This window comes from Lepidochelys kempii, chromosome 13 (assembly GCF_965140265.1).
Source record: "Lepidochelys kempii isolate rLepKem1 chromosome 13, rLepKem1.hap2, whole genome shotgun sequence".
In the NCBI taxonomy this organism is placed as follows: Eukaryota; Metazoa; Chordata; order Testudines; family Cheloniidae; genus Lepidochelys; species Lepidochelys kempii.
In genome coordinates, this window is record NC_133268.1 from 12,010,674 (window position 1) to 12,031,318 (window position 20,645).

A 20,645-nucleotide genomic window follows, 5' to 3' on the forward strand; every position below is an offset into this window, starting at 1 on the left:
CAAAAAACCTAGAGCCGGCCCTGGTAGGAATGAATTATGTCTGGGTCATTGTTACTAGGTAGATGCACAATTACCTCTCCACACACAGAAGTTTCTGGAATTGGGTGTGGTAGTTTTGGGTATGCTCAGTAGGTTTCCTGTTGCTGGACTCAGACTCCATGAGTGACCAAAGACTCTGAGACTCAGGTGAACTCAGCCTAACCTTTTGGGAGTTTCTTCTCACTGTGTTTCTGTAGGGACTGACCTGTTTAGATTCAATTTGTTTTCTTTATTTATGTTCATGTGTAACTGTAAAGATCATTTGTGTGGCTTACACAACAGTCATGTTATGTTATAAAAATGAAGTTATTATTACTATTTAATTTTCTTTCATAAGATTTTATAAAGTTGGCATTTAAGAATTAAGTTAATTCCTTTTATTCTTTTGGACTTGATTATGGGCAGGTTGACTCTGTGTAATTCTTGCTGAAAATCCTCAGTGCCATAACTCTGGGTCTCCAGGTGCTTTGCTATGGGTGTTGGGTTTTTTTAGGCACTGGAGAAAGGCAATGAAGTAAACACTAGCCCACCCAAAGATTACATGTTAACATGAAGCCATGATAAACATGGAGCAAAGAAAATGAATTGAATTAAAAACGTTTAAATACACAAAAATATTCAAAAATAAGGACATGCAGCTCCTTGTTTCCCTTGTCTGATTTTTCGTAGTTAAGACCTCCATGACAGCCAGTGTTTTTCATTAGTTTTGTTTTCAGAGAAACATGTAAGTTTCGTTTTCCATTTACAGGTTTGCAGCATCGTTTGAACCATGTTACTTACTCTTTGCTCCACCCACAACTGATCATCTCGCAGTGTGTGACAGGATGACTTAGCTCTAGGATTCACAGCGTAACCGAACCCAAACGTTCAAACATCAGGAGTCAGGCCCTGCAAAATCATGAGACTAGCTTAAAAAATATCAGGACGCTTTAAAAATAATCAGTGTGGAGTTATTTTTATTTGCCTTCCTGTCTTGGAGTCTTTTCAAGTTTTTCTTCTGTGACCATGAGGGTTAGAAACTTGCATCTTTTTTTTGTTGTTGTTGTAATGAAAGCTAAGATTTTCCTGTAATCGCTTGACTTTGGAAGCTGGTGCTTTAAGAAAAAAAACATGAAATATTGCAAGATTTCCCATTGCAAATGGAGAGTTGGCAACATTGAGTTCAGCAGAGCTTATTCGTAACTCTCCCAGGCCCAGAGTTTTGCATGCATTATTTGCAGTTGTAGTTACCACAGCTGCAGTAACTGTGCATGTGAAAGCCCCGTATCAACTATTTGCATAAATAACTAGTGAAACTGAGCACCAAGTTGCTGTTCTTGAATGCACACAGTGGCATGCATACAGCATATAAATAGCTGGGCCTTGTTGTTCAGAATTTTGACATGACCAAGAACTTTCAGGTGGAAGAGAAACTTTTATTTAAAAAAGAATAATGATCTCTGCTAAAAGAAACGCAAAGAATGGCTCATACACAATGGATCCTAATGCAGCAGAGTACACAGCATGTTGTCCGTTATGAAAGTATGAGGATGTAGATCCATGTGACTCTGCTCCCTGAAGCTCAAAGAGATTTCAAAGAAGGATCTTCCAGATCAGCAAGTCTGAGATGTGCCTAAGTGGATGACACTGAGCGAAGGACACTTATGTAAGAGAAGGGAACACATAAAGGTAAGCTGTGGGGAGTGGAATACCTATTCATCCCTCCCGATTTTCTATTAATATCCTCACTGCTTCTATCAGGAAGTTCCCTACTCTTGCTTTATGATGTATATTATATCTGCTGCAAATTAAAATTGCCAGGAACTGTCTGAGTCAAGTGTAATACTTTATTCCCAAGATAAACATTTGTACAGTGGACTTTGTCTTGTCAGCCTTCTCGGTTTCAGTTTATGAGATATGTAAGTTTCACTTTCCACTTCCAGCTTCACCACATAGTTATTAGCCCTTCGTCAGAAACCCAGCCCCAAGTTACGCTTTTCTTTTTGTTCTGACTGGATATTTTGTGCTTGCTGATACATGCTCATACACTGGAGTCAGTCGTTTTCTGGAAAGTTCTGTAACTGACTCTCAATCTGCTTTGGGACTCGGATAAATGGCAAATGCACCATCTAGTGCAGGTAAGATTTGCTTTTAAAGACATTCTGAGTTTTTAGTGAACAATTGCCTGACTTTTCTAGCTGCTCATTTATACTCCTTGCTCTTTCTATTACTGCTGATGTTGAGCACACAAGTGTAACCGGTGTGATACAAGTGTTGTTAGGTGTCCCAGCAATGGGAAGGTAGGGAAAGGGGGCTTCAAAATCTAAATTATGGGTTGTGTCTTTGTCATCATTCGTCTGTGTCATCATTCGTCTGTCTTGGAAGAGTGATTGGAAACGTCCCTGTTTACTTGCGAATGCCATGAATAGAGCTGGCCAGAAAATGGAATGTCTTTCTGTGGAAAATTTTTAACAAAAACAAGATTATTTTCAGCAGAAAATTTTGAAAGTCAAAACCTTCTTGGTTTTCAGCAACTGAAAACTCTGTTTTCAGCCCAAAACTGTCCAATCGCACCCTGAACCCACCCACCTCCCCCCAAAAAAATGAAAGCAGAAAATGTCCTGTTTTACAGGCAAAAGTTTTTGTAAAAATTAATATTACCAATGATAGCAGAAACTTTCAGCCAACCCCCCGCTTTCCATAGGAAAACAAGCTTTGATGGGATATTATTGACTAGCCCAGCCATGAGAACTGGGGGGGAAATGGGTTTTCCTACTGACCCCCACCAACCCCAAAGCTGGCAGGTGGGAGGAGCAAGCTATCAAGCAGTTATCACAGGGGTGGGCAAACTACAGCCTGCAGACCGAATCCGGCCCGTCAAGGCTTTGTATCCAGCCCAGGGGATTGCCAGCCCCGTGGTGGAGCAGGGCTAAGGCAGGCTCCCTGGCCCCGAGCTGCTCCCAGAAGAGGCCAGCACCATGTCCCTGTGGCTCCTGGGGGAAGAGACGGGCAGAGGGCTCCGTGCACTGCCCTCGCCTGCAGGCACCGCTCCCCGCAGCTCCCATTGGCTGGGAATGGGGAACCGTGACCAATGGGAGCTTCGGCGGAGGTACCCACAGACGAGGGCAGCGAGCGGAGTCCTCTGCCCGCCCTCCCTCCCACAGGAGCTGCAAGGACATGGTGCTAGCTGCTTCCGGGAGCGGCGCAGGGCCAGGGCAGGCAGGGAGCCAGCCATAGCCCCACTGCGCTCTGCTGCCACCCCAGAGCCGCTCCAGGTAAGCGGCACCAGACCGGAGCCTGCACCCCAAACCCCTCCTGCATCCCACACCCCAGGGCCCTGCCCTGAGCCCCTTCCTGCACAGTGCACCCCCTCCCACACCACGCGCTCCCTCCCGCACCCCGACCCCCGGCCCCAACCCTACATTCATGGCCCTGCATATAATTTCCCTATCCAGATGCGGCCCTTGGGCCAAAAAGTTTGCCTACCCCAAGTTATCATGAAGACATCTGACAGGAAGGGACTGAAGGGTTAAAAAGGAGTCAGATCTGGCAGTTTCATCATCTGGGTCCATTAGCTGTTTTCAAGCTGGAAGACGTTGTGCCCATGAGAATCACACCCACTCGGTTAGTTGTGTGTAATCCACACTTGTGGCCCATGGTACTGCAGCGTGGCCTTAGGCAGAGGGTCTCCCGGTCTACGAGCCACCAGCTGTGCATGGCCTGAGGCTTTGGGTGTTAGGTTTTGCTGTTAGGTTTTAATTAGGTGTAAACTTGTTCAGCGAGCTAGCTTTGGTGGCCAAGCTACTAAATCTTTATGGACAACATAATAATTAAAGAAAACAATTAAATGGCCACAAAAAACGATTGGTTTGATGAGAGCCCCCACAGCTGGCAACAGCGAGAGCGCCAGCTTTCCCAAGCTGTTTTACTGCTCTGCATTTCACATTCATACATGGACTAGATCAACTTGTTGTGCCAGGCTGGACTTGCCCTGACCAGATAAGAGGTGAGAGAGGGAGCTTGCCTCTAATTATTAATGCGCTGTCAACGTAACAATAGCGAACCTTCTAAACGTGTGGCACTGTTCTATTCTGGGGCCCAGTCCTGGGTACACTGAGCTCCCACTTAGCAGAATGGGAGTAGAGGAGCTCTCTAGGGCTCAGCACCTTTCAGAATCAGACGCCAGCTTTCTCCACTTCCAAACTGGACTTGAACCACATTACATGGTTATAAGACTGATGTAGATGGGGTCTTCTTTGCAGCGAGGTAAGGAAAATTCAGTCCTCTTTTTCCCCTTTCTTTCCATCTTAGCGGAAAGGTTGACCATCTTTCCAATCACAGAATGTGTGTTTACCCTCTTCTCTTCTCTTCTCTTCTCTTCTCTTCTCTTCTCTTCTCTTCTCTTCTCTTCTCTTCTCTTCTCTTCTCTTCTCTTCTCTTCTCTTCCCTCTCTAGATTCAGGCTGAATCCTGTAAACCCTTTGCTTGTGTGGGAATCCCCATTGACTTCCCAAGGACTGCACACCACATGAGCCTTTGCAGGAGTGGCCCCTCTATTACAGCCTCCTGTTGGTTGCAAGACCTTTTTGTGGCTTTCCTCACCCCCCTTTGGATTGTCCATTAGACTAGAATTTCCCATGGTAATGCTTATCAATCAAGCCAGTGACCGTGTCACGTTCTGATCTTGGTTACAGGGTAAACTGAGAAACTTCTTTGACTTTGTATAGCTTTTTGGAGAAGGTGGCGGGGACGGGAGATAAAAGAGGAAATGTACGTGCTTTCATTTTCATTTTTTGTCTAAAACCTTAGCGTGGAGAAGGGTTAGCATTTGCCTGCCATCTGTATAAGCTCCCAGTAGTTCACATCCTTCTGAAAGGTTTATTTGAGTTATCTGAACCTTTATTGCTTGAGAGTTGGGAATGAACTGAGAAGTAGCTTCCCTGTGACATTTTCCCTGGTCCTTTTCCCAAATCCAAACATTTCTGAATCTCTGAAAAAGTTTCCATTAGAACTTGGCTCTCAAGAGGGACAAAGGTTTGGGTTGGCAGTACTAATCTCATCCATGTCCCCCATCATCCATCGTCCCTATTGGTTGTGGCGAAACCTCATAAAAGCAAACCATCTAGGAGTCATTTCCCATCATGCTTCAGCCTGAACTGTATCTTCTAAAGTCATTCATTTATTCTCCAGAATTGGCTGAGATACAATGTGGTGATACAGGAATTGAGTAGAATCAAAATTACATTTTAATTGTAAACATTTGTCCAGAAATTAATGTCTCTGAACTAATAGTTCTCTCCAACCAATGTGTTCAGAAACAAATGACGGTCTCTAATTGATTTTATGATATACAGGGACATGTACATGTAGAAAATCACCCAGGGATAATTGCAAATCCCCTTCTTTCAGCAGGTATCCACATAATCACTCAACCGATGCATTTGCTTGTTCTCACACAGTTGTCATTGAGTAGCTGCATGGGCATTTGCAGGAGCTGATTTTTGGCAGGGATGGATTTTTTAAAAGTGCTGTGGAGCTGAATTTGGATTTAAAACACCACTACAAGCAGCCTATGCTGTATAACAGTTTGCTCAGTGCTCTAAATAGATGTCCCCTTACTGAGATCTTTATTGATGACTTTCTCACAGAGTAGGTATTTATGATATCCTCAGATCTTTGAGATCACTCAGTAATTCCAGTGTCAATCCCAATATGTAAAGATGTTTTGAGCAACATCCAAGGACCCTTTTAACAGCTCATGGACGGTTCTTCCCTTTGCGAAAGCTAAACGAAACACAACTTGAAAAAGAAACTCCAACAAAGTTCTTGCTCTTTCTTTCTGAACTATTTTTTCTCGAGTTTTTTTGAGTTATTTAATTCATAAAGCACCATCGCTGCAAAGCAATCTGAGAGGTGGCAGCACATACAAACAAAAGTCAGAATTTGAAAAACACAAACTGTTTACCTACTCGTGAAGGGTGCTCTACAAATGAGTCCTTGCCCTGATTCAGAGCAGATCTCAGGATGTTCAGCTGATCTCAATTGCCTTGATAGTGTGAAAAAAAGCCCTGTAAGTACCTTAGGTCTCGATTATTCAGATTTCAACACCCATTGTAAACTTTCCTAATCATCTTTTGTCATTTTTAAGCACATTTATGTGGATTATTTATTACAAGTACAAAGTAGTCTTGTGCCACCGGTGTATTTTTCAGATGTCTGAAGGTAAATTACCTTCGTTGTTGCGGTGTGCAAAAGCCCAGGAGTTCAACAGACCTAACTGTAGTTTATTGACCCAAAAAAAAGCTACAACTGGTCCACCTTGGGTAACAGAAGCCAGGACTGGAACACCAGTGCTGCTGAAACTCACACCCAACACACATGGGCAGGACTGTGTGGGCCGTATCTCCTGGCTGTAGTCACTCTTATCTATTCTTTATCTTTATTAGTACAAATTTTGTATTACACAATAAATGCATAAATGTGCCTAAACAAGCATACAGCACTGGCTCATACAGGGCTGACATCTATTGATTTCAATGGGCTTCAGATCAGGCCCAGGTAAAGAACATCTTTCCTGAAAGGTCTGGCTCGTCAAAGGATTTGGGAGAAGTCCAAACCAAATGGCACTTGGCAATGCAACTTAGGAAGCAGTGCTTCTCATATCTAAGGAGGCAATTCTCACCAACGTTAGCTGAATTTAACTTTACATACAGTGAAAACTTTACAATATGGCTGAGAAAATTCACAAAATGTGCTGTGAATGGCACTGAAATTCAGAAAATAAAAGCAGCTGGAGATGTGAAATCCAGTGGAAAGGGTATCATTCCTCGGTCTAGACATTTTGCTGTGTCACATCTTTCACTTGAGGGTCAAATTTTGCCTTCAGATATCCATGTGAGTTTCATGTGTGAATATCAGAACATAGGATTTGGCCTGCATTAGGAAGACAGTTTGGGACAACTTGTTCAGGGTAGTTTCTCTGTGGTTGAAAGCCCATTCTCTAGGGTCCAATCTTAAGTGGTGCTGAAATCAATGGGAGATGAGGTCCTTTCCAGGCCATAACTTCAGGTCTTGAATCATCCTCTACTGAAGTCAATACACGTATTTCCATAGACTTTTATGGGAGTGGGATCAGACCCTCAAAGAGCAGGAGTCAGAAAAGCTTTACTCATTTGCTAGCCCATCGATACTATATGGTATATTTACAAAAATACCAGGCAGGCAGTGTCTGGTATACCCAGCTCAGGTTTTTTCATTCATAACTATTTAATTTCAGTGCTGGAACTCTGCTGTCATATATGCATGTCAACAGCCCATTGTCAATTTAGTGGTAAAGTATTAGTCAGAGCTGACTATTTGCAGCTTCCTAAACACATTCATGAATATATAGCAATGGCACAGGACTGCTTCACTCAGCCTTTGAATTTTTTACAATGATGCTGTCACTTTTGAGCAGTGTCTGCAGCCTCTCTTACTATCAGCTTCAATAAACAAATGTAATCAAAGTTGCATTCAAAAGTAGCTTCTTGGAGTTTCTCTGGAGGAGCAAATAATCTGTGTTTATTTTATTTTTTTAAAGTCTGCATAGCAAATGATTTCCTTGTTTTAATTATATTGATTGTAATGTGCTTACAATAATTAACGCTGCTGCTAATGGATTATTGGAATTTCTCTTTAATAATATCATTAGGATACATTTCATGCATTTAATGGTTTTTGTAAAATGACAGTTAAGCCCTCTTGCCTTGGATTTCCTATTTCCTGATTGAATTAGTTTGTTTGCAAGGGCAAACCATGTTTCACAGCTGTAGCATTTTGGGGGAAATAAAAGTGGTTTTTGTTAGATGTGCCAATGTATTTCCAGTCAGAGATGCTTTTTCTGCTCTTTGTCAGTTTCAGTGCTCCTCTCTGCTCTACTCCCCTTCTTTCCTGGTCTTCACGAAAAGAAATAAAAAATCTTTCATGACATAGAATCTCTTCTATGGAGATAGAAGGCCATGAGTAAAACATGCAGCATTTGGACGCAACCAGGATCCTTGGGATTGAGATCCTTATATTGGACCTCACACTGCACCTAGAAGAGGCCCTGATCCAAAGGCCACTGAAAGCAGTGACAAAACCCCCCTGACTTCAGTGGTGCAAGATCAGTCTCTTAGCAAGCAGGAGACCTTGCACCACCCTGCTGACTGCTTTTTGTCTGAGTGCTGGCAGCAGTGAATGTGTAGCATCCCTCGTGGTAGGGAAAGGACAAGACACAGTGGTGATGAATACAAGAGGGTAATTTCTGATTCTCTAGCTCACAGGCTAATTTAGTCCTTGCAACCTAACATCTCTTCAGTTCTTACTCCGCATGAAGCAGTCATAGAAGGGACTGCTGACTCTTACAAGAATACCCAGAGATGCAGAGAGGTACCTTGCCTCTTTTGAGATGGGGTACTAACTTACCACTCATGAAACCACATGACCTGAAGGAAGGGGTAGCTACTGGGAATTTTAGTTATGCCTCAGAGACAGGAGGCTCTTTTTGTGTTTGTGAGGAGGGGAAGCTAATGCTTAGACAGATGCAGGACCAGTGCCTCTGACTTCACCCTGGATATGGCCGCATTTTTCCAAATGGCATCTCTTTTAAATTGTCAATTTGTGGCCTCCAGAAGCTAGACCCTCACATCCCTTCCAGACATAATCGGTGGTGCTAGGCTTGTGAAGTGGCATCTAAAGAGGACAAATCAGTCCAGTATGGGAAAATAATGTGGGTATCACTTTTTAAAATAAGTCCTTAAGCCAATGACCGTGACTGCTCTGAGGTTGTCATTTTGGGTGAGTAAATACGTATTCATTAAAGCCTAAATATGTAACTGCACCTATTTATATGACGGACAACTGCAGTGCAAAGCCACGCCAGCCCATCATTTCAATTCATTCCATGCCTCCACCGCTTGTCTCTGGTCACAGTTCCCCATTTGGCTTCTGTGATCATTATTGTGTGACTATTATATCCACAGTTAACAAACAAAAAATTCAGACTGAAGATCAGAGGCAAGTGAGTAAAGTCTGGTTGCCAAAAGAAAAAAGGGAGGGGGGGGGAGTTATTGTCTGAATTGCTTAGAATTGTCTGTAGATGGCTTTTATTGTTTACATTTAGCTTCACAAATGGAACAACTCATCTGGGACCACTTAAGGACAGCTGCCACTCCAAAGAAGGCCTCTGAGATTGCCTGCGCATGTTCGCTTAAAAAACAGGAAGCCAACAAAGTGCTGTACAAGCTGCGTAAGGAGGGAAAGGTTGAGAAGCAGAGTGTCGATAACAAATGGGTTGTCTGGACAGATGACACAGAGGTGGGATGTCATCAGAAAACCGCCCAGTTGAAAAGCGGTAAATGTTTTGAAAAACCTTTTAAAACTCTGTCCGCAACCTCCGATGCTGAGGGCATTTGGGAGCTGAGTTTGTTCTCAAGTCTGTAACTACACTGCAGCCTAACTGCATCAGAGACTCTCAAGGCTTTGACCCCAATTACTCTGAGTCCATTTTTATTTAGTACAGTGAGTTGCAAGTCAATCGACTCTGGTTTTTTTTCTTTTATACAGAACTGAAACTTGACTAAAGCGGAAGGTGCATTCATTCCTAGGCAGTTTTTGCACTGAACCTTGTCCAGGGTGGTAGATTAACCCCATGTAGTGTTCTCTGAGGGTACCCTGCCCTAGGACATTTCTTTTGTAATACCTGCAATCTTGGTGCATCCCAGAAGCAGACAAAGGTTGGCTCTTCAGAAATATCTTGGAAATATCTTTTGCCAGAAGCTGGGAATGAGTGACGGGATGAATCACTTGGTGATTACCTGTTCTGTTCATTCCCTCTGGGTCACCTGGACTGGCCACTGTCGGAAGACAGGATACTGGGCTAGGTGGACCTTTGGTCTGACCCAGTAGGGCCATTCTTTTGAGTGTCAGGCTCCTCTCTTTGCTCAGACATGGGGGGTCTGCACCCAGGGAAGGGGGGTAGTTTAATCCTCTACAGAATACTCCACCCATCCTGTAAAAGCCTCTCCATGGCTCCAGCTTCATAAAGCTGTGATGAGGAACCAGGTTCCCAGGCAGGGGAATCTGGCACTGCCATACCCTTTGCACTGGAGACCTTCATCCCTCCAGGAGGCATCTGGAAGGCATAGGCCCTGTAAGTACAGCTTCTGCAGAAGAATGATCCTGTGGATCTCATGGGATCCCCAACTTCTTCCACAGGAGGGTCAATCGCTCCCTGAACCTCACAATGAAAAGCTCTGCATGAACCCCCTATGGGCTTCGATCCAGTGTCCTTTCCCCTTCATGGGGACCATGGGGCCCTTCATTAGCCAGGGATCTTTGGCTGGGATAGTTTTAAGATAACTAGAGAGAGGACAAACTCCACATAAAGGCAGAGAAGTGCCCTTCCCCCTCCCTGATCAACTCAAGCCATGCAGCAGACCAACCGTCTGCCGATATCCTAGCTCTACTAAAGCCCCACATTTTCTGGAGGTGGGCGAAGATCAGAACCGAGGGTATGCAGCAAAGATGCCCGCTCTCCTGGGAGCCTGCTTTAGGGGATGGGGACAAGAAAGGAAAATGGGGAATCAGTCTCTCTTCCTAGCTAAATAGCAGAACTTTTCACAAATCCCCCGCCCCCCAAATTACAGTGCCTAACAATGTTCTTTGTTGTAGATGACACTGCCCTAGTCCCATTGCACCAGGCTGTGAACACTGTGACTCCTGTGAAAGATGACCACAGACTGTCAGAAAATCGTAAGATATTTGCCACGTGCCTAAGACTGAATAGACTAACTTTAGAAATCTACATTTAATGATTTTTGGCAGCCACAATAGAATGCTATTAATGCTAGCATTGCACTATTGTATGTGTAGAAGTCTAGCATGGGTCTAGGAGTCATAAATCGTATTCCTGCTAGGAATACCTTGTGCTAGTAGCCCGTAGGCCATGATAAAGCCTCATCATCCCAGGTGCACCTCCAGAAACCCTCTGTCTCAGGGAGGTAGATCCCCACCCCAGGCACCTTAGCTCCCACAGGGGAGCACATGAACTGCTACACCCCTGTAAGTGGCACAGGATACTGCTCTATCTACTCTATGCAGCCCACCAGCTCTGGTAGTTGGTAGAACTATGGCTCCACCTACTCCCCATTCCCTTTGCAGCCGGTGTAATGGTGGGCCTGAGCTGGATAGCACAGAGCTCATTACTGGCAATCCCAGTGAAGTCATGTGGGCTGATAACTTGGTAAGATTCAAAGGGGAATTTGGTAGACCATGTGTGGCCTTGGGGCCACAAATTATCAGCCCAGTGGTCCCAGGGAGCAGGATACAAACTTCACTGCGTTATCCTCCATTTCTGGCAGTGAATCAATAAGCCCACCCTTTGTTTCCCAGAGAAAAAGATTTACCAGTTTCTGTCAGAAAATGGATCTTGCCGTGCATTAGCCATTGCCAAACATATGGGAAAGAAGACACAAAAGGAAGTCAATGCAGATTTATACGCGCTGCAGAAAAAACATATCCTCAGCCAGGAGGAAGACACAAAGCTTTGGTCAGTTTACGGACAGGGCACAGGTATTGTACTGAGATGCACTTTTCAGAACACCGCATTCTGAGTAGTGTTACAAAAAGCAGCTTTGTTTTCTTTATGGCTGTAAACACTTTCAGTTAGACAACTAAATGGTCCTTCCCCGGGCCACGTCTCTTTGGCTTTGAGAATGTGGGCTTTACTTCGATGTGCCTATCAGCACCAATGCTCACAGTTTGATTGATCTTTAATCAGAAGTTCTGGTAAACGGCTCAGAGCATGGGGCTGGGAGACTTGGGTCTTGAGTCAGCCAGACAATGCCCAACTCACTGTGTGCCCTCCTAGGGTGATGGGGGTTCATTTAACTCCCTTGTGCTTCCATTTCCCCATCCGTAAAATGCGGAGAGCACTTGTCCACCTTGTAAAGGGCTCTGAGTTCCTGAAATGATTCGCACTGTGTAGCCACAAGTTACCGTTATGCCTATGCTGACATATATTAGGAAAAAAAGAGATGTTGTCTATCGATCTCTTACTAAAATCATTTCATCTCACTACTTCTATGGCCTTGCTTGATCAGTCCCATTTCTATCATTCGTTTCAAATCCTGCCCTGGGATATACACTGTTGCCGTTGTTCATTGTACATCGTTTTTGGGTACTGCTGGCTGACTGAGATCAGCCCTCACCACTGGCACCATTAGACACACAGACACAGAAGTTATGTGTAACATCAGGCTCCCTTACTTCTGTAGCTCCTCCCAATGTCTTCCTGCCCACAACCCTCCATTCTGAGATAACGAGACAACAGAGAGATCTGCTACCAGTCAGGGTCACTAGGAAATCAGGATACCTAAACAGCCCTCACTCCCTCTAAATACACAGAATTAGCAACATAACGGTGTGTCTACACTGCACACTAAGTCTGGGCTCTGACTCAGGTTTGAGCCCAAGCCCCACTTCAATCCACACACAAATTAGTCTGTCTTGGGTCAGCAAGCACACAGGACCCGGGTCCTAGGATTCTGCTAGAGTGCGTCTACCCAGTGAGCCAGCAGCCCACCATGGAGTGTCTCAGAGCCGAGATTTACAGACTCAGGCTCGTGGGACTCGCATTACAAGGCTAACAATAGCTGTGCAGACTTTGTAGCTTGGGCTTTGAAGCCTAGAGAGGGGATCACTTTTGTCACAGGACAAGAATTGCTTTTCTCCCAGGAAAATTGTTTTGTCTTTTGTACTGGAGACTAATGTGTGTTTTGTTCTTTTCCAGGTTACAAAGCAACAAATCCTGGAGCAAATAAGGAAGCAGAGACAGTTATTATTCAGCATAATCCAACAAACATTATCTATCAGGGAGGAGTGCAAAACACCATCTCTATAGCTGATTCCAGAGCTACTCAAATTGGAAACTACAACTCACTGAATCTGGATAAAAAAGATGGTAATCATCTCTCTGCACAGGTTTATGGGTGCTATACTGGTTATCCTCTCTGAGAACAGACATGAACAACAGCCATCATAATTAATAACATAAGAAAGATTTCGTATTTTACCAGAGCTGGTTGGAAAATGGATTTTCTGTCCTGTGGGATATGCCAACATTTTGAAATTTGCTTTTGTGCCAGACCGAATTAAAAGTTAAGTTACTGCAGAATGGAAATTCTGAAAAATTTCTGTTAGGAGACACCAAATCGTTTCATGTCAATAACTGAAACTATAGCATAAATGTATTAAATATATAATATATAAATTATAATATATAAAATATATAATATATAAAATTACTATTGCAATATACACCTAATATAGACCTTATCTGTGCAACAAAATGAGATTGTCAAAACGAATCATTTTGGCACTCTCCCATACAAAATTTCACTATTATTATTATTATTTTATTTTATTAATATAGTTATTATTCCTTCCCTTTACACTTATACTTTAGATTCTAGACCAACTGTTCCAAGTCTTAGGGCTGCATCAGAGAATGCTGATATGTTGCCCTGTGAAGTAGAAGCTAAAACAACCACCCAGGGTGTTCAGGAAATTGATGTCACCGAGTCCACACTCAAGAATACTGTCATTGGTAATGATAATCAAATGAATATCATTATGAAGAACTTCGTTGACAGTCGAGAGGAGCATCTAGACCAATATGGCACTCCAGAAAAGAGTAGGTACAGTGTGTTGGCTTGTGTTGAAGATACTCCAGTGCTCTGTAGGGCACTGGTTATACGAGAACTCCCTCAAGCACAGCCCTGTCTGCATGAGCGCTGACTTGTGAATCATTACAAAGTATGTCAGTGCTGAAACAAACCTTTATGACCCTAGAAATTGGGCTTGATGCTCAGAGTCTGTGATGTGTGAGTAGCAGTGGTTATTGCACTCCAGCCCTGTTCATGTCTATCTGTCCCCTTTCACAGCTGGGGTAGGAAAACTTTCCTCTGACATCCTACTAGCGCGTATTTGTGACCCACTCCTATAACAAAAACCTCTTGCAAGCCTTCCATTTGGCTCCACTATTTATGGTAGGACACCCTCCCATAAAGCCTGCATCTCAGCTAGGCAGGACCAACTTCATGACAGAGTGCAGCCCAGAAAATGGATCCTAATTATTGACTCTGCACTTGTCATCTGCCTCTGATTCCCACCGACTTCAAAGGGATGTAGGACGAGGCAACTAGATAAAGGGAAAGTATTCCCAAGTGGTTAGAGTGCAGGACTGTGAGTCAGGAGAGCTGGGTATTCTTGACTATGCCACTGACTCGCAGAGTGGCCTGTTGCAAACTGCTTAATGTCATCTGTAAAATGAAGATGCCAATATTTTGTACGTTGCTTTGAGCTCCTTCAACTACCTGAAAGGGGGTTCCAAAGAGGATGGCTCTAGACTGTTCTCAATGGTAGCAGATGACAGAACGAGGAGTAATGGTCTCAAGTTGCAGAGGGGGAGGTTTAGATTGGATATTAGGAAAAACTTTTTCACTAGGAGGGTGGTGAAACACTGGAATGCGTTACCTAGGGAGGTGGTAGAATCTCCTTCCTTAGAGGTTTTTAAGGTCAGGCTTGACAAAGCTCTGGCTGGGATGATTTAACTGGGAATTGGTCCTGCTTCGAGCAGGGGGTTGGACTAGATGACCTTCTGGGGTCCCTTCCAACCCTGATATTCTATGATTCTATGATTCTATGCTGCACAAGTGCCTAGAACTTTTTAGAGTTATACTAGGTACCCTCCTATCTGTATCCATTCATTTCTGTGCAACAAACTAACGTGCTGAAATGCTGAGATTTCTGCTAATATAATGCAAATCTTAGTCCCACCCGAGCCCTGGGAAATGAGTATGTCACCTTTTCGACATTCACTGATTCCGTCTTTCTGATTTCTTATGCTCTCCTTTTTATGACAAATGCCCCCCCCCCTTTTTTTTAACTCTAGATCCATTTGGTGACATTCTTTCTGCCAGCTCTGGACTGTCACTGAAAATTAGCACCTCCCGCCCCGGGGAAAGGAGAGCTCCATTTCAAAGAGTCAGCATCAACAAGTCTCAGATGGAGAACGTCATGATCGGAAACAGCAATCAAATGAGTGTTCATGAGCAGTGTGGTTCTGCCAGCCTTGCAGATGAGGAGACAAATGAGGAAGAAGATGTTTCAGGTCAAGATGGCAAACGGCGTATTGACGCTTGTAGGCTTCTTTTGCATGTAGACTGTGCCTGATGTGTATGAGCTGGCTCCATGGTGTGTGCCAGACATTTGAAGACTACTGACGTCTAGGTCATACTTGCCAAATTTAGACAGGTGGCCAGTTCTGAACATTGTGCACTATGGGCCTGATCCAAAGCCTCTTTAGGTCAATCGAAATCTTTCCATTGGCTTCAATGGGCTTTGGATCAGATTCTAGAAGCATCACTATCAGTGGGTCCTTCCCCCCCAATTTGGGCCAGATCCTCGCATCCTTCCTAATGCTGGGGTAAATTGGTACTATGCACAGGAGGAGCCCTAATTTACATCACTTTGAGGCACCCCCACAATATTCAGAGGAAACATTAAGAACAGTCCCACTTCATCACATCTCTCCCCCCTTCGAGACCGAACTGAACGGGGTCACTTTAGCCGGTGACCTGGGGAAGTTCGAAGCTACCAACATTCCCATGGATGCCCCAGCATCTCTTCCATTCGTTGGTGGGAGTTACACCAGGCCCTTCCAGTTTCATGCCCTCCCTTAGGTCGGGGGTGGTCAACAGCACTCGCATGTGGGAAGGTTTATGCAGCCCGTGCCCTTTTGCCACCCCAAAACCCCCGGGGATCAAACTGGGATCAGGTCTTCTCCCAGTGCTCCAGTCTGGAGGGCTGCAATTCGGGCTCTCTTGGTTAAGAGTCCCCATCTTGACCTGGGCCACATACTGTTCACTTAAAGAACTAGCATGAAGACATTCCTTTCTCAACAACCTTGTCTCCCCAACAAGCTGGCCAAACACAGCCACTTGGTTATAGGACTGTTTAACTTTCTTAACAGCTTTCACTTCACTACCTGAAGGGTTTCTTCAGGTATGTTGGCAACAAGAAGAAAGCCAAGGAAAGTATGGGCCCCTTAATGAATGAGGGAGGCAACCTAGTGACAGAGGATGTGGAAAAAGCTAATGTACTCAATGCTTTTTTTGCCTCTGTCTTCACTAAAATGGTCAGCTCCCAGACTGCTGTGCTGGGCATCACAACATGGGGAATAGATGGCCAGCCCTCTGTGGAGAAAGAGGTGGTTAGGGATTATTTAGAAAAGCTGGACGTGCACAAGTCCATGGGGCCGGACGAGTTGCATCCGAGAGTGCTAAAGGAATTGGCGGCTGTGATTGCAGAGCCATTGGCCATTATCTTTGAAAACTCATGGCGAACGGGGGAAGTCCCGGATGACTGGAAAAAGGCTAATGTAGTGCCAATCTTTAAAAAAGGGAAGAAGGAGGATCCTGGGAACTACAGGCCAGTCAGCCTCACCTCAGTCCCCAGAAAAATCATGGAGCAGGTCCTCAAAGAATCAATCCTGAAGCACTTACATGAGAGGAAAGTGATCAGGAACAATCAGCATGGATTCACCAAGGGAAGGTCATGCCTAACTAATCTAATCGCCTTCTATGGTGAGATTACTGGTTCTGTGGATGACGGGAAAGCAGTGGATGTATTGTTTCTTGACTTTAGCAAAGCTTTTGACACGGTCTCCCACAGTATTCTTGTCAGCAAGTTAAAGAAGTATGGGCTGGATGAATGCACTATAAGGTGGGTAGAAAGTTGGCTAGATTGTCGGGCTCAACGGGTAGTGATCAATGGCTCCATGTCTAGTTGGCAGCCGGTGTCAAGTGGAGTGCCCCAGGGGTCGGTCCTGGGACCGGTTTTGTTCAATATCTTCATAAATGATCTGGAGGATGGTGTGGATTGCACTCTCAGCAAATTTGCGGATGATACTAAACTGGGAGGAGTGGTAGATACACTGGAGGGCAGGGATAGGATACAGAAGGACCTAGACAAATTGGAGGATTGGGCCAAAAGAAATCTGATGAGGTTCAATAAGGATAAGTGCAGGGTCCTGCACTTAGGATGGAAGAACCCAATGCACAGCTACAGACTAGGGACCGAATAGCTAGGCAGCAGTTCTGCGGAAAAGGACCTAGGGATGACAGTGGACGAGAAGCTGGATATGAGTCAGCAGTGTGCCCTTGTTGCCAAGAAGGCCAATGGCATTTTGGGATGTATAAGTAGGGGCATAGCGAGCAGATCGAGGGACGTGATCGTCCCCCTCTATTCGACATTGGTGAGGCCTCATCTGGAGTACTGTGTCCAGTTTTGGGCCCCACACTACAAGAAGGATGTGGATAAATTGGAGAGAGTCCAGCGAAGGGCAACAAAAATGATTAGGGGTCTGGAACACATGACTTATGAGGAGAGGCTGAGGGAACTGGGATTGTTTAGTTTGCAGAAGAGAAGAATGAGGGGGGATTTGATAGCTGCTTTCAACTACCTGAGAGGTGGTTCCAGAGAGGATGGTTCTAGACTATTCTCAGTGGTAGAAGAGGACAGGACAAGGAGTAATGGTCTCAAGTTGCAGTGGGGGAGGTTTAGATTGGATATTAGGAAAAACTTTTTCACTAAGAGGGTGGTGAAACACTGGAATGCGTTACCTAGGGAGGTGGTAGAATCTCCTTCCTTAGAAGTTTTTAAGGTCAGGCTTAACAAAGCCCTGGCTGGGATGATTTAATTGGGGATGGGTCCTGCTTTGAGCAGGGGGTTGGACTAGATGACCTCCTGAGGTCCCTTCCAACCCTGATATTCTATGATTCTATGATTCATCTGAGACCTTCTCAAAGTTATCCACACTGGATCTTTCAACAGGAAAGTCAGTGGCTTCATTCACAACAGAAAAGTTCTGGCTGTTAGGAACTGAAACTTTCTTGATTAAATCACTTTCACACCCTTCAGTTGCAGTAAACTGCTTGCAAAGACTACCATGAGGATTCCTTTCCCCAGGGACTTTTCTATGCAACAATTCACCCCTCACAGAAATTCTGCCCTTACCCTCTTTACCTAGGGCTTGCTCAAGAGAAACACTTTCCTGATCTTACACCAGTGGTGAATAAGGAGTAACAAAGCTCTTTGCTACCTGTGACACGTCCCCTCCAGGGAGCCAGCAAGGGGGTGGGAGTGGCTGTGATTTCCACCATGCAGTGCATAGTGGCCTTAGCGGACTGGAGAATTCAACCCAAGGGTTGATTTTATTTATTATGGTACTTCCCCCATCATGCTAAACTGTAATTACTTTGCAAGCACCTTGATTCCTCTTTTGCAGCATGCTGTACTTTTTCACACCCGTATTTCTTATTTTTGTATCTTAATCGTTTATCATGTGTGCTCTTTAAATTGTAAATGAAATATACAGAGATAGAAGCAAACGGTAGCTACCAGTGTCAGTAACCACAATGTTAATTAATTAATTTTAACATAAGAATTGCACAATTCAGTTGCATTTATAGCATGCAGGGCAGCTGGCGCACAGCTCTGCTCTGCTCTAGTCACTTAAATGCTCTCTCACTTTTCCTCTTGCTTAATAATTCCACTAGATTCCAACTTGATTTCGGAGCAAAGCAAATGGACATCCTGTGATGATAACAGCATGGATCAGTCAAGTGACATTTCCATCCTTTGTGAAAAGCTGCAAGATGTAATAATTGGGAACAACAACTACCTGAATGTAGAAGAAACTGCAGATACTGAGAGGGGTGAAGGAGATGAAGACATATAATAGATATGTGGGGAAAGCAAAGATCTTGCTTATGAGGCCCTTGCAGAAATTCACAAATGTGAGCAGGAAGAGGTAAAGAAACTTGCTAATTCTAACTATTTTTGCCATGGAGAAGGAAGATATTTTCTGTGATTTACAGACAATAAATGGAACAGGACACATTGTTCTCTGCCTACTCAAAATGTTGAAAAGCAAACAGGATCCCTATATCTTTCCTTAGGGAGTTCTTCTGCCAGAGAAAGAAAAGTAACGGAGTGAATCAATTTTATGCTCCCTGTGAACTTTCAGAGCCCTAGCACCACCGTAAACCTTGAATCCATCCAGGACTTGGAAATCTTGTGCTGTGGCAAGTGACAAATTTCAAATGCAGCTGCTATAAAACTCAGTTGCTTACAACTAGTTTGCACCATCCTTCTGCTGGTAGGCTCCAAGGCAAGCTGCTAACTGGACGTGATAGCCCAGCATGAGCTATGACTCAATTTGGTGGAGAGAGCTTTCAAATTCTGCCTCTTTGGAGAAGGAGATGAGCTAATGAGTGAGGTGCAGGGGTGAGAAGGAAGAACGCAAAGCATATTGTTCTTGTCAGTTTAAGATTCTGAACCTCTTCTAGGATCCAGCCCAAAGTGGGAACCAAGGTTGTGGAGCCAAAGCTGAGCCACTCCAAAGAGACTACTCCATCCTAGTAGACAATTGTACTTGGGACAGTGGATACTGGGATTCCTACCTCAGAGCTGGGAAAGGGGAGGCCTGTTCAAACCAGCTATACAGACACATTTAGGGGGTCTTGTGTGTACTGCAAGAACAGCTGAGCTAAGCCTGGTTACCAAAAGTTAACAGGTGTCTGTTACTAACAGAATTCAGTGTTTCCAGCTCTCATTAAGTTGTCATAAGTCTCGCAATGTTCACTGACTTTCTTAAAGCCCCAGCTCCTACAACTCAGAACCTCTCTTCTTGTTTTTAAAAGGAAAAAAAGGCTGAAAATGTGAACAAAGCATGATCGCCAGGCTCAGAAACCAAAAAGTCAAATAAAAAGAACCCCAAAAGGTGCAGATTTTTAAAATCTCATGATTTTTTAAACTGCTCTCATGATTTTGGGGCTTGATTCATAATATTTGAAAGCTTGGGGTTGCTAATACTAATCACGTGGTTCTTGGACATTACCATGCCCGTAGCTGGTTACAAAACTGTTCTAAACATTGTAGTATGGACAGGGTATTATACAGCTGGGCTCCAGAAGTAAGGAATCGTTAGGGGAGAATGAGGGACTCTGGAATTTTCTTTCCTTTCAGCTCAACGGTTCCACACTATGTTGACTTCCCAGGTACTTCCTAGGCCTGTGTCTTCATGTAGGTCTTTCCCAGAGGGATTATTTTGGTTTCTCTCTCTCTCTCTCTCTCTCAACATTATGCTAATTTAGATAATTATTGTCAGTGTTTTTGTCAATGTTTAGATTGTTTATGTGACAAGAAAGCAAGTGATGGGCACATTGTATAAATATGACAAATTAAATTAATGCTGCAGCTGGGTTTTTAAAAGGGATGAATGATTTTATTTGTAGTCACAGAGACAAATTGAAGGTAAATGGATTCCCTGCTGCAGAGTGTAAGCTGATCACTCTACGTGTCAGGAAGGTATTGACCCATCCACCGCACAGTAGCCTTTGATAGCTACGCTATGGGTTGATGTACCTGCTCAGCTCTGGAGCTCAAAGACCAGAAACCAAAAACAAAGTTCACGCAAATCCCTACAAATCAACACACCAGGTGAGCTAAAGTAGCTGGTTTGAATCCTGGAACGGGGATCAT

General features: G+C 44.1%; 1 protein-coding gene across 3 annotated transcripts; it reads left to right on the forward strand.

Moving 5' to 3' along the window:
* Positions 1 to 1,216: 1,216 nt before the first annotated feature.
* On the forward strand, positions 1,217 to 19,364 carry ZBP1 (Z-DNA binding protein 1). 3 transcript variants are annotated; one of them, XM_073309269.1, is made up of 8 exons: positions 1,217 to 1,707; positions 9,160 to 9,390; positions 10,710 to 10,790; positions 11,430 to 11,609; positions 12,829 to 12,999; positions 13,504 to 13,731; positions 14,992 to 15,210; positions 18,659 to 19,364. In XM_073309269.1, exons 2-8 carry the CDS (start codon positions 9,168 to 9,170, stop codon positions 18,838 to 18,840), a joined length of 1,284 nt encoding a protein of 427 aa, XP_073165370.1. In that variant the 5' UTR covers positions 1,217 to 1,707; positions 9,160 to 9,167; the 3' UTR covers positions 18,841 to 19,364. The 3 variants fall into 3 exon arrangements, with proteins under 3 accessions (XP_073165370.1, XP_073165369.1, XP_073165371.1); XM_073309268.1 differs by lacking the exon at positions 1,217 to 1,707 and adding an exon at positions 1,939 to 2,156; XM_073309270.1 differs by lacking the exons at positions 1,217 to 1,707; positions 11,430 to 11,609 and adding an exon at positions 1,939 to 2,156.
* The last annotated feature ends 1,281 nt before the right edge of the window (positions 19,365 to 20,645 follow it).

Excerpts from the sequence above, each read along its gene's own strand:
- ZBP1 (XM_073309268.1), top strand. The coding sequence starts at position 2,132 with ATGGCAAATGCACCATCTAGTGCAG. Across the intron at positions 10,791-11,429 it reads CCACAGACTGTCAGAAAATC|AGAAAAAGATTTACCAGTTT; the intron begins GTAAGATATTTG and ends TTTGTTTCCCAG. Across the intron at positions 15,211-18,658 it reads TGAGGAAGAAGATGTTTCAG|ATTCCAACTTGATTTCGGAG; the intron begins GTCAAGATGGCA and ends TAATTCCACTAG.